General features: G+C 31.7%; 1 protein-coding gene across 1 annotated transcript in view; it reads right to left on the minus strand.

The window, feature by feature from the left end:
- Positions 1 to 261: 261 nt before the first annotated feature.
- Positions 262 to 14,144, minus strand: part of LOC127701168 (uncharacterized) — a 36,509-nt gene continuing 22,626 nt past the window's right edge. Inside the window, exons 5-8 of the mRNA XM_052204991.1 lie at positions 12,095 to 12,189; positions 11,501 to 11,524; positions 6,382 to 6,632; positions 262 to 835 (exon numbers count right to left, since the gene is read on the minus strand). Of these exons, the coding sequence (XP_052060951.1) occupies positions 428 to 835; positions 6,382 to 6,632; positions 11,501 to 11,524; positions 12,095 to 12,189 (778 nt within the window). The 3' untranslated portion in view covers positions 262 to 427. The remainder of the gene's footprint in view (positions 836 to 6,381; positions 6,633 to 11,500; positions 11,525 to 12,094; positions 12,190 to 14,144) is intronic.

A 14,144-nucleotide genomic window follows, 5' to 3' on the forward strand; every position in this document is an offset into this window, starting at 1 on the left:
TTCTATTTGCTTCATCGATTTCATTTCATTGCCTTATGAATATATAGTTAGTACATATATGTCATTAACATCATTTCACATTACGGAATTGAAGGATTTTTTTGTCGGTTTAAAATAAAAATATCCAGAATTAAAAACAAAAAATAAAGTCACCAAGTGTAATATATCAACACATATAATTCATAATTCTAACAACTGAGATTCTGGTTAGTTTGAAAAATAAAAAATATAGAACAGAAATATTTATTTCTAAAAGTCCGTTGAGATATTTCAATATGCGTAAAATAGAATTGATGTCTGTGAATGTCAGCACTTCTAATAATAGTTCATCATATAAAGTATGAAATTGTATAAAAAAAGGCATAGCTGTAAAATTCGCTCTAATCATGCAACAACAAAACACCAGCGCAGAAAAAAAGCTTTAAAGTCAATCAGCAACATCTGAGCTTGATTTTTCTACACATTTCTTTAAATTGTCTGCAAGTCCATTTTTCGTTAGTGGGCGTACTATGATGTGTGCCTCAGTCACGTGAGTTGTTCCCATGGTACCAGTGATTTCGAAGTTGTTACCTTTGTTGGAAATGGTTTTTGTATGATTGTCATATTCTTCCCTAACAAAATGCAAATTGGAACCGCTTTCCTTCTTGTACATTTGATCGAACCAATTTTTGTGTTTTGTAGTACCTTTCTCAGTCAGTCCTACGGCCAGACGATTCTTATGATGATTAAAATTATAAGGGCAACTCCACATGATGACTGCTCTTTGATCAGTAGATGAAATCAACCATGAAGCAGTTCCATATGTACCTGTTGCGGTACATTTCTTGTGTGTAATCTAAATCAATGAAAGAAACGTTTAAATGACACCTTAAAATCTAAAAAAGAATTTTATTTTTGTCTTGTAATAGGCATTTCCTTTCCTTTTCCGGTTTTTAACAGAATAGGTAAATGTTCATTTAATTATTTGAATATTCTCTATGTTTTTGTATGAAATAAGTCGTATAATAAAGCATGTGATTGAGTCGTAGTTGTTGGCGTCCTTCGATTTGTTTCTTTGCAACTATTTTCTTATATATGACATACATTATAACCAAGTAGTTATATTACATGTATTGTGATTTTTATAGAAAGTTGATCATTTCATGAATATTTGTGACTTATAAAACAGTATTTAAACCTACATAGCATGATGGGTTCAATTTGTGGGGGAAAAAAACATTTTACAGTTCTAGAGCAGATGAGGTCACACCAACGTGCCAGTGTGTTAAGTGTTCCTCTATCTTTATACAATTATCACCCATCGAAAGTGAATTTATTTTAAAATTAAGATGCTGTAATGTGGTAGAGCCGGCACAATATTCGGAAAGAAGGGGTATGTCATAAAAAATAATGTGTTCGAATGCCTTTGGTAAATAGTGATTATTAATTTATTCCAAAGAGTTTTTTTATTTCTTTCTATGTTCCCCTGGTATAAATGTGACTGTATTTTCTATATGTTTTCCTCTGGTTTTACATGTATATGACAGAGTGTTTTTAAATAAACAATTTATTGTATTGTATTGTATGTAACTTTTAGAAGTGTAACGTTTTGTAAACCATTTTTATATTTTTATTTTATTTTTTAGATATGGCATTTACTGTCTGTTTTTGTGTTAAGGTTTGTATTTTTCCTTTGTATATCTGTAAGTATTTTCTACTCGTATATTGAAAAAATAAGGGAAAAGAAAACAATATATTAAGTAAGTAAGTAAATCTTATTTAATCGGTACAAATATACAATACAATAAGCAACATGAGCTGTATGGAGTTACAACCGACTATATAAAACATCAGCATATATACTCACAATAAACTGTTTACATAGAGATATGTGTCGCCTGTTTGTAGTTTTGATAGTATAATGCAAAACTTTTAAAGTCAATGGACTATGAGTGAGTGGGCGGGGTCAAATAATTTTCATGGAAATAATATAAGCCAATGCTAATGTAACTGCGTACCAAATATCATTTACTTACCCCCAAAAAAAACGTTCTTTTAAACTGACCTAATCAAAAACGTTAACCCGTAAACTATGTTGAATGAACCATCACTGAGTAGGAAGGGCCATATAATCGCCATGGAAATGAAATAAAACAATGCTAAAACATCTGCCTACCAACTATCTTAAACCTCCCATTAGAGGTTAATCTTAAATTGACATTTTCGCAATCTTTGACATATTATATATAACTATGCAAGAGTTTGGAAGGTAATTTACCATGACTGAGCGGAAGGGGGCAACTGATCTCCATGGAAATGAGATGTGCCAATGCTTAAACAACTGCATACCAAATATTATTGACTTACCATTAAAAGGTTCCCCTGGAAGTGATCTATTTGAAAACTTTAATATTCATACACAGCTTTATTATTCATAATTGGTAAAGGTAAAGTGCTGACATTTAATTATGTGCAATATATCTCTAAACTAGGTCACATATCAATAAAAATATTGCTAATTAAAAAACGATAAAAATCCAATCCATTGAGGCCAGGAATGAAGGACATAAAGTCAAAGAAAAAACGTCACAGAAAAAAGTCACAAGATAAATAGTCACAATTCGAATAACTATATTTATTGTTTTAATTAACAGACGAATTATATCAAATAACCTTGTAAATAACATTTATTGTGAAAATCTTATATTGATCAAATAAAAATCGATTTTTGAAGATATTTTAAAAATTTCTAGTAAATCACTACTATACTGTGGAGACAAATTTGTAAGCAGGATGTTTGTTACACGTTCTGATATTCCTTATATAATTCCTGTGCAATTGTGTAATGTGGACTTGTATCTAACTGTTTGTATTTTTAGACATCAATTTATAATTTACTAAATGTATATAGCGACATTTACTTTTGAATATAATAAAGATGTTATAATATAATGTATGTATGGACTGCAAAACGGTTACAAGAACATTTTACTCCTAACAACATCCATAGTTTTACTCCTAACAACATACATAGTTTTACTCCTAACAACATCCATAGTTTTACTCCTAACAACATCCATAATAGCCCTATTTCTCGTATCAAACATAAGCTAAAAGAACTCGCCAAGGAATTTGTTTTTGTCCCGGCTGATAAGGCTGCTAATAATATCATTATTGTTTGACGTGAATTTTACATTGAGGTTCTGCAAAAGAAAATCACGAATTCACCAACATTCAAACTGACTCCATTTTCGGAAAATGACATCTGTAACAAACATAAACTTTTAGCTACCTCTTTACAAGCAGAACCAAATACAATGAAAGTTCCAACTATGTACTGGCTTCCGAAGCTGCACAAAACACCTTAAAAATATAGATTTATTTCGTCTTCAAGCCATTGTTCAACTACCAAACTGTCTATTCTACTTACTAGTACACTTGGTACAATCAAAAACCTGGTAATAAATTGTTCACATAAGGCCTTTGAAAATAGTGTAATTAATTACTTTTAGAGTGTTAAAAACTCGTTGGAAGTACTTGATAAATTGCATGCTTATATTGGTGATTTCGAATCTGTTCAAAGTTTTGATTTTTCTACCCTATATACAACTTTGCCTCATAATCTTATTAAGAAAAAAACCACACACCTAATTAAATGGGCATTTAAAAAGTCAGAATGCGAATATATATTTTCTAACTCTTTTAGGTCATTTTTTAGTAACAACAGATAAAAGAACTATGTCAATTGGACCTGCTTTGATACGATAACTGCCTTTGAATTTTTACTAGATAACATTTCTGTTCGCTATGGAGATTCCGTATATCGTCAAGTTATCGGAATTCCAATGGGGACTAACTGTGCACCACTTATTGCGGACCTGTTTCTGTATTGTTATGAGTTACAATCTATGACTAAAATCAGCAAAGACCCATCGAAACAACATCTGATACAAAAATTTAATAACACTTTTAGATATTTGGATGATATATTGGCTCTCAATAATGACGACTTCAGTATGTACACTAAAGAGATTTATCCTGCAGAACTGACTTTAAATAAAGCTAATACTAACAATGAACACTGCCCTTTCCTGTAACTTGTTTTCTATATCTTTAACGGGAAGCTTAATACCAAAATTTATGATAAAAGAGATGATTTTTCATTTCATATTGTTAATTATCCATTTTTAGATGGTGACGTTCCCTTGTCACCATCTTATGGTGTCTATATATCTCAACTTGTTCGATTCGCTCGTGTATGTAACAACGTATTTGATTTTAACGAAAGAAACCTCTGATTTACTGAAAAATTATTACACCAGGGTTTTCGATATCACAAACTAGTCAAAACATTTACTTAATTTTATCATCGGTACAAGGACATCATTCGTAAATATAAATCAACATGCAGACATCTTATACGTTCAGGTATTTCACATCCAATCTTTTATGGTAATATTCTATACAAAGCACAAAAGTGTCGACATACACCTCAAAAGCTAACCAAACCTTTAAACAGACTTATAAAGAAGGGATATAGTTACGATACTGTTGTCAGGTCATTAAAGATGGCATATTTTGGTATTAATATTGATTCACTCATAGGGTCTTTGCATCGGAAATAAAGACATTTATTCTAAAACCAGTTGTTGGCATGATACGGGTTATGTTCTTCTCATATATTTTATGCTGGTATGATACTAAACCCCTAACGGGAGGGATTGTGCTTGATTTTCGTATGATGAAGACATAATCTTTCAATCAGTTTAATTGAGGTCTGGATCTGGCATGTCAGTAACTGCTAGTGGTCCTTTGTTAATTTATGTATCATTGTCATTTTGCTTAGTTTCTTTTGTTACCTTTTCTGACATCGGACTCGGACTTCTTTTAAACTGAGTTTTACAGTGCGTATTGCTGTGTGTTTGTTTATTCTACATTGGCTAGAGGTATAGGGGGAGGGTTGAGATCTCACAAAACATGTTTAATCCCGCAGCATTTTTGCGCCTGTCCCAAGTCAGGAGCCTCTGGCCTTTGATAGTCTTGTATGTTTTTTAATTTTAGTTCATTTATATGTTTTGGAGTTTAGTGTGACGTTCATTTTCATTGAACTAGTACACATTTTTGTTCAGGGGCCAGCTGATTTTCTCGCTGTGTTATAGACCCATTGGTGGCCTTGGGCTGTTTTCTGCTCTTTGGTCGGGTTGTTGTCTCTTTGACACATTCCCCATTTCCATTCTCAATTTTACAATTTTACAAATTTGCATTGAAAACAATTAATTTTAAAATTAGCCGGGCCAAGACATCCAGAGATCACCATTTAGATAATGTAAACTTCAAATGTTTCTTGAAATATAAATACGGTATGACACATCTTGCCACATCCGCTGACCTGGAGTAAAAACTGACTGCGACGGAAAATGCAAAATGTTTAATCGATTCGGGGCGAAGTTAAAACTCAATATGAATTGTTGAAAACTGTATTCATCACCAGATTCATGTTTCAGTGTTACAATTTACGGAATAAGAATAATTACCATTTGACTTCAACTCGGGTTGCCAGTTTTGGCCGACGAGTGTAGATATTGCGTTTGATTGAAAAATCTTGAGACTTAAAATTAAAGAAGGGCCTAATCACAAATTTTAACAAATTAGTGACGCCGCTGACGCAAACGACGCCGAAAACAGCATGCCTAAATATTGCTACCGCGACTTTGTTGCATTCGAGACAAAAAACAAAAAACATAAAAGCATAGACAGATGTGCACACTTAAAATCATAGATAAAAGCACAAATTAAAAGCATAACAACTAAAGCAAGCAACCTTGTAAAAATACTTGACATAAATTCTGTTAAAAACAAGTACTAATAAAAATAAAAACAAGTAGCTGAACAAAATTATTAATAAAAAGCAAAAGAAAATTCAGTCAAAAAGAAAGCAAATCCCAACACAAATAAAAAAAAATATTAGCAAGAGGTAAGAAACAGATCAGTTGTGAGGCAGTTTGGTTGGAATTTGCATGCATTGTAATTATATTTTTGTCCCCTACACAAATTGTATGAGGTGACATACAATATTGATTAATTGTATAATTACTCTCCTAAATCTAAATTAATGTATTAATTGATGTCATGTATCGTACATTGATTCATACTTTTTGCCATTATTTCCCCAAATTGTTATACTGTGGTTAATACCGAAATAATTTGGTAGCACATTGTATATCAAGGACTTTCTACGGAGACAGGTACAAAAAACTGGTACCAATATTTCCACTTTTGTACGTTTATTTATCCTTATAAAATAGGAAGTGTTTCGTTTTATATTTTTTTCTATGTGTATTGTATATTTATTTTTATTTAAAATAAACTTCTTGTATAAAGTTGATAGTAATAATTACTTACGAACATTTCTTTTTTTCCAGGCCCCACCACTGTTGGTGGGCTCGGTATCTCCCCTCCATTGATGCGTGAATCAGGATCTACTAGTATGTATTTAGTCCAGTTTTCTATTACGATTGTGCACATTACGCTATACCTAGCAGCCCATTTTTTACACTTAGTAACGCTCGCACCAGGAACAATTTCCTTGACAACCAATGCTGCCATATCGCTAGCTGTTGCCCAGTCTATTTTTTCATCTCTTTTTGGAGTTTCTAAAAAGTACATTAAGCATAAACATTATATGTATTTACAAAGTATAAAAAAATAAATTCAAAGTACAAAGTACAAAGTGCTATCCAAATGAAGGAAAAAACAAATTTAAATGTGAGTACATCAGAGAAACCTTTTTTTTTAAAATTTCACAGCAATGTATAATAAGAAAATAATTTAAAAGTAAGTCATAATTCAATAGCAAAAGGCAATGTAATTCATTACTTTAAATTATATGTAATTGAAAGTATGATCAATTACACATTACATTGAATTACTTTTAAATTTGTAATTAATTGTAGGCAGTTACAATTACATTTTTAATTACCCCAGAGCCCGTATGCATAAAACATCTTAACTTAAGTGTTCCATAAACTTATATTTCACTAAGAATTCCCTTAGTTAAGTAAAATGTTTAAGTCGCATACATAAAATTACTTTAATATTCAATTAACTAAGGAATACTTAAATCGGAACATTTCTCTAATTACCGAATGATATATGTTAGCGTATCGCATGTACTCATCCGTGCATCGTTTTACATTGATTAAAGGGGCATTAGCTACGAGATATAAAAAAAATAAAATATGATTTTTTATTTGTTCAATCATTAATGAAAGTGGAATAGTGAAATGATAATTCGCTTTTAACAGCCAGTTTGGTTCAGTTTTGTCAAATTAAGCAAAGAAACATCGCTAATAAATTATTCACTTGCAAGTGAATAATTCAACCTCATTGAATCCGTATTCATGTGAACTTTAATGTATCCCTACAGCTAGAGATGGGTTACGCATGAACTAGGCGTGTTCAGTTATTAGATGGAAAAGAATGTTAACATTGAAAGTGAAACAAGGGTAAATCATTTGGTTGAATGGTTCGATCTAAAAAAAAATCATTCTTATACAGGTAAAAACGATTATTAACATATTTTTAACCTATAATATGAAATCAAACAGACATAGAAAAATCCAATCGCACGAGTTAGCAATCTATTTATATCTATGTTTATGTTTATATCGGGTTATATGACCGTCGGTAGTCTTCGGAATTCACCTCGATAGTTAATTTTGATTTTGATTTTTGGTGTTTTAACGCCACTTTTAAGCACCGCTTTTGGGCTATTTCGTGGCGGCCAGTTTTTATTGGTGGAGGAAGCCGGAGTGCCCGGAGAAAACCACCGACCTTCGATAGGAAAACTGACAATCCTCGTCAATTAAGATTGGAGTCGAGTGCACCCGCACGAGCGGGGTTCGAACTCACATCATCAGTGTTGACTGGCTAGTGATTACAGAAGTAACTACTTAGACCACTCGGCCACCGAGGCCCCCGAGATAGTTAATTAGACGGCGTCTAGACTAAAATACACACGAAATGCTGAAATATACTATCGAGTCTATGCATCGTAAATTGTTTATTTTAGACTTTTTATAATTTGGATATACGTTTTAGTATGTTATAAGTCGAATATAAGAATTTGAGTCAAATCGGTGAACATGAATTTGACAGCTAATGCCCCTTTAAACAATACGTAATTTTATTAAGAACAGGGATTACAGTTGATGTTGGTGTGTAAAAAAAATAAAACAATACGTAACCAACTTAAATGTCCAAACTAATGTCAAATTGGTGCATAAGAGAAAAGGTTGTTTTGATGGACGAGCATGGAAAGGAAACAATATTTGTAATGCAAAACTTCATGAGTCACCTAGCATTGAAACACTTTTCACAGCGCGGGAATTAAACCTGTAATGTGTTCGACAGTGATTTCAGTTGCAAATAACTTTAACTCTAAATTAAGTCAACTGTCCCAATTGAACGTGTATAAGTAATTTACGCTCGTCTGAACTAACGCCAGTCACCAAAAAATGTTAAAGGCTATTTTGTGAACAGGAAGAATAGAAATGTATTGGATTTTTAAGTTTAATCAGATTATACGTGACTACATATTTATACATTCAGAACAGCCAAATGGATAAGGTATTTGAAAGGGTAAATAACGTATTGATTTGCACAACTAACAGGCTGCGTGGATTCATACACGATTGCTCGGAATTTTTGTATTTGAAGTAAGAACAAATTCATAACTGACGATTGAGGAGGAATGAAAAGCGCCATTCCACAGCCCTTGAAATTCCCAAAACTGGTAAATTGTTCAATCCTTTCAAATTTGTGTTAGTTTTATTGACAAATGAATTACGATGACATAATCTGGAAACTTTAACACAGAAATATCAGTTGTGGTGTCATATTGTCGCCATAAATATGTGGAATTTGAAATATTTGACCTAAAAGGACCATTCAACACATATTGTATTGAAAACTAGGTATAAGCCAAATCCGTACCCAAAAAGGTGTTGACCCACATAAATATATTTGTATAAGACATCTTGTAGCAAAATATCTCTTTGAGTAATGATTTCGCTCTTATCTAAATTTAGGACAAGATCTCAAAATTACACTATCTTTTGCAGTTGTGCTTAAACACACGATTTTTGAATCCTAAAAGTAAACATAAATACTGATATTTGACAGACTGATGTATTTTGAATAAACCTCTGAGGGGATATTATTTAATAGATTAAGTTTTTCATCGTTTTTCATCGTTTATACCTTATAAACTCCCACATATCAATACACACTTGTGGACATTTGAACACAAAACATTGGGACAAACGTGATGATTTTGTAGGTTTCAAGAAGTGAATTGTCATTTTACTAATCACAATATAAATTACATTGCCTTAATGTTGGAGTATGAAGGTTACAGAAAGTTCAATTAAAAAAATATATAAAATTTCCATGCGCATAATACCAAGGGCCAAGAAGCTGTCTTGTCATACCTTCTCCTTGAATCAATCTCTTCAGTTTCGCACAATTGTACATATACAACATGACGTTGATGAACTAGATCGATAGGGAAACAGTCCATAATCTTTATATTGAAATGGTGATTTAAACACTTTTAAGAAAGGTTTTGAAAAATTATGTTACAGAATAAAATCGTATGTTTGTGACACGTCTTTAGTACGATAAACCTTTGAGACTTTTATAAACAAAAATCAATTAATACATTATTGTACTTTCAAAATAAACTTAATTTCTTAATTCAAAGAACGTACGTAACTTGTAATCCGATATCTCATCTATTTGGTCAAATTATAGCAATTTTCAGTCGTTAAAAACAGTTATACAGTAAATGCTATTAGTGTTGTTCATGGCTTCTGGTACTTTGTAACATTTATCCAATTTGTTATTAAAGATTTCATCATGTTCGTATGGACCTTTGATATGATGTTCAATTATTTGTGTGATTAGAGAAAAATCTGGACTGGGCTGCACAACTAATAATTGACATTAAATGTCGTTTAAACTTTATGTGTTAAGTAATTCATGAACAAATACAACTGATTTGAATAACCAGTCTAATAAACAATATCTATATATCAGAAAGTGTTCCAACAGCGTAATTTTAAGACAATAGAAAGAAGCATTCTCACTCTGTTAATATTATAATGCTACAAGTATTATGAATTAAATATGGATTCGAACATATAAAAATTCGTAGCTATCGAACATTTGTATTTATTGTACTTTACAAACTAAAATTGCACTTATACACATCATTGGTTTAGAAAAGAAAATGATTGATGAGGAAGGTACGGAAGACAAATAGTTACACCGCTAATCACACGTTGATTCAAACTTTAAGTGTACAGAAGAATTTTTTTTTTAAATTGCTGAGATTTTCATTAGCAAAATATATTTTTGAAATTTGTAGACATATTGTCCAACAGACGATTAACATTCACATTTGAACCACTCGTTCACTTCATTGCTGATTTATTTCTTAATAGTATATAGCAAATTTTATCAAGAGTTGTGAAAAAACAAAAGCTGTACGTCAAGTTCCTTATTTCTATCTTCTGGTATAAAGATGATTTATTTTCTTTAACTAAAAATGAATTAACTATTTTCTGTATCTCATCCTATCTAATGATCTGGAAATTTCTTACATTACTAAAACAATAGGTGTTACTTTATACCTTATAAACTGCCACATATTATACACACTTGCGGACATTTGAACTCAGAACCTTGGGACAACCATGACGGTTTTGTAGGTTTCAAGAAGTGAATTGTCATTTTACTGAGGAACAATATAAACTCCGTTGCCTTATAAAAGTTGGAGTATAAAGGTTATATAACTACAGAAAAGTTCAATTGTAAAAATATGCAGAATTTCCATGCGCATAATACGTGTTTCAGGATATACTTCCTAAATGACACCAACTCAAGTCAAAATTCTTTTACATTAAATGCTTAGACAAGGCTATATTATATTCAGACTTATCTGATACCATCACTACGATTATAGTTTAATGGTTTATATCACGAAATTGATCGTTTGCGAACTGGTATTTGATTGCAGACAAACTTTCCAAAGTATTTCACGTTCTTTAAATGATTGTATATTACCCTAATTTGAGTTATTGCTTGCTTGATAATTGGCATTGAAAAAAGTGCCGTATAATATGCAGGTTATGTTCCAGACCACCCGAAACCTCTCCCTGTTTTCATTGGAGTTAATTTTTGGCCATCGCTTTGTTTTTTTCCCGTATTTAATGTTCTTTAATGTATATAAATGCCCTTCATGGTCTTTATTTCTATCTATTTGTCACGATCGTTTATCTATATCTGTTTCTAACAAATTGATAAATTATTCTCCAAACTTGCATCCTTGGAATAATATAAAATACAAGGTTTATTACATCGAAGTATTGATGATAATATGTAAAATTGTGCGGTTAAGTTTAAATTAGGTTGAATTTCTTATTTCATGATCTTCCTTAAGTGGTTCACAATTTTTTACCTGTTAATTTCACTTCTTCTGTGGCTGTAATAAAAAAAATGCCTTAATTTTTCTATACATGTTATTTTAAAAATTTTGTATGCATATATCACAATTTAATTAGATATTTGATTAGGAACAGAAACCTTATCAAAATTGTTGATTTCAAAATTTGTTACCTAACAAATATCCTACGACCTGAATTTCCGTGTTTACATTGATTTCGAGAAAAAAAATTTGTCCTGTCAATGCGTCAAATCGGAAATCTGTATTGTACGTTAAGCTTGGCATACGTAACAATTAAATGAAGTTTACCTTTTGACGCGTAGTGGAGCTAGGTAGACAGATATTTGCAGTAGTAAACCAAGGTTAAACGTAAGTCTATATTAAAATACAAAACAGTTATCTCCAATCTAATGCAAGACTAACCAATTCTATTTTAGTCATTATTTCGGTGTTAATATTTCATATATCGAAAATTCCGCGAATATTATTTTATTCTTAAATTGTCGGACTAAATAGATGTCTAACATTTGACGTAACTTTTTTTCCATATAGTTGCATAGTGATTACTTTTTATTAAAAAAATCAACCCATTCATAACTCAATACATACAAGCTTGCTTATATATATTCCTGTGTCTCAATAAGACCCATCCAATTATTGTTGCTATTACCATGATTACAAATACAGCTAGACTTATTCCGACACTGAAAAAAATAACAAAATTATTTTTATTTTCTATACGACTTTTGGGTTCGTTCATACAACGTGTCTTTGTAGTTTCAGAATGTATTAAGAATAAACCTGTTTTGCATAGTTTATCTAAGGTGGACATGTATGCTTTTAAAGCTATTCTTATTCATATCATTTTGATAAAATAAACCCTGGTGAATTTCTAGTCTCACTTTCAAAATGTTGTATTTACTTGTTATAACATCTAACTGCATGCATGTATCAGGCTACCATTTAATGCAGAGGATGGAAAACACTTTGCATACGACACGCATATATGTCTTATGTTAATTACAGCAATTCTTGATGGAAAATCACCCAGATATTCAAGAGGAAGGCATGGTATGACCCATTATTTGGCCCCCTGAAATTGCAATTATCCTTTCAAATTTATGTTAGTTTTCTCCTTAAATAAATAGTATTATGAAATATTAATACAGACATATCAGTTGTTATGTCACTTTAACATCATAAACATTTTAAAATTGACATGTATGACCAAAGATTGCTATTTTACACATAAATTTTGTCAAAATTTAGTTTGAGGCAAGATCGTACATCAAAAGACATTTTACTCACATTTACATCTTAGTGTAAATAAGCAGTTACTGTAAATGACCGATGTTCAAATCTTATATAAATATATATATGTACAGGTTCCAGTCCCTGTCGGGGAGGAAGTAAAGAATCAGATCTACTCTAACATTGTTAGGTTGATTTTCTAGGCACTTTATTAATATTCTAACGCCTGGTATTTCTTAATCATAAGAAATCCAATGGACAAGGTATAATTTACAGTTGTCACTACACATAGGTAGACATACATATATATAAATTTACAGTGATTGTATGCTTCTAAAAACAGAATAGCATCCTGTAATTATACTGAAGAGATGAGTAGATGATCATTCCTGTACACTTAAAAATACTTTGTGTATTGCGTTAGATGTCCTTGTTTAATTCATACGAGAAGCTAACACCTCCCGAAACGAAAGCTGATTTTATCAGCTATAGTTAGAGGAGGGGATAAGGCTTCTGCGCAATGCTAGGCGGTGTTGTCGTAGAAGTATGAAGTGTAAAGTTCAGGTTCCAGCCCCAGTCGGGGAGGAAGTAAAGAATCAGATCTACTCTAACATTGTTAGGTTGATTTTCTAGGCACCTTATATATATATAAGTCTAAATTGAAAACAACTTTCAAACCTATGATTGCGTTGGATAAAAACCGCAATTTTTATACGTGTGCATGCAAAACAAATTTCTTGGTAGAGGGGTCTAAATACAGCACAAACAACATTTTCCAAAAAAACAAAAAAGTGAAAAAGTATATTTTAACAAAACGCATTTGACTAGCAGGTCGAACAACGGATGTTTTTAAACCCTGCTGACTGCCATTGGCGATTTCCAAATAAACGGATCACCAGATGTAACAAAATGGATCTTAACTATTAATTTAATACCAAACAGAAAACAATAAATTTGCGGAAAAGATGGTATACCGCAAACAAAAGGTGCAAAAATTAGTACACCATATCCGGATTTCGACAATTAATGTCTCTTCAGTGATGTTAGGAATCGAAATGGTATTTGGAAGACCATATAATTTACCTCAATTTAGGATAGACTCTTGAATTTTGAAGAGTCGAAATAGGATGAACGGATCATATAAACCCGAAGGCAAATATAATACAAGCCCAAACGAAAAAATATAAACAAGTCTAAATTGAAAACAACGTTCAAACCTATGATTGCGTTACATAAAAACCGCAGTTTTTATACGTGTGCATGCAAAACAAATTTCTTGGTAGAGGGGTCTAAATACAGCACAAACAACATTTTCGAAAAGACGAAAAAAATGAAAAAGTATATTTAAACAAAACGCATTTGACTAGCAGGTCGAACAACGGATGTTCTTAAACCCTGCTGACCGCCA

This window comes from Mytilus californianus, unplaced genomic scaffold, assembly GCF_021869535.1.
Source record: "Mytilus californianus isolate M0D057914Y unplaced genomic scaffold, xbMytCali1.0.p SCAF_5, whole genome shotgun sequence".
Classification (NCBI taxonomy): domain Eukaryota; kingdom Metazoa; phylum Mollusca; class Bivalvia; order Mytilida; family Mytilidae; genus Mytilus; species Mytilus californianus.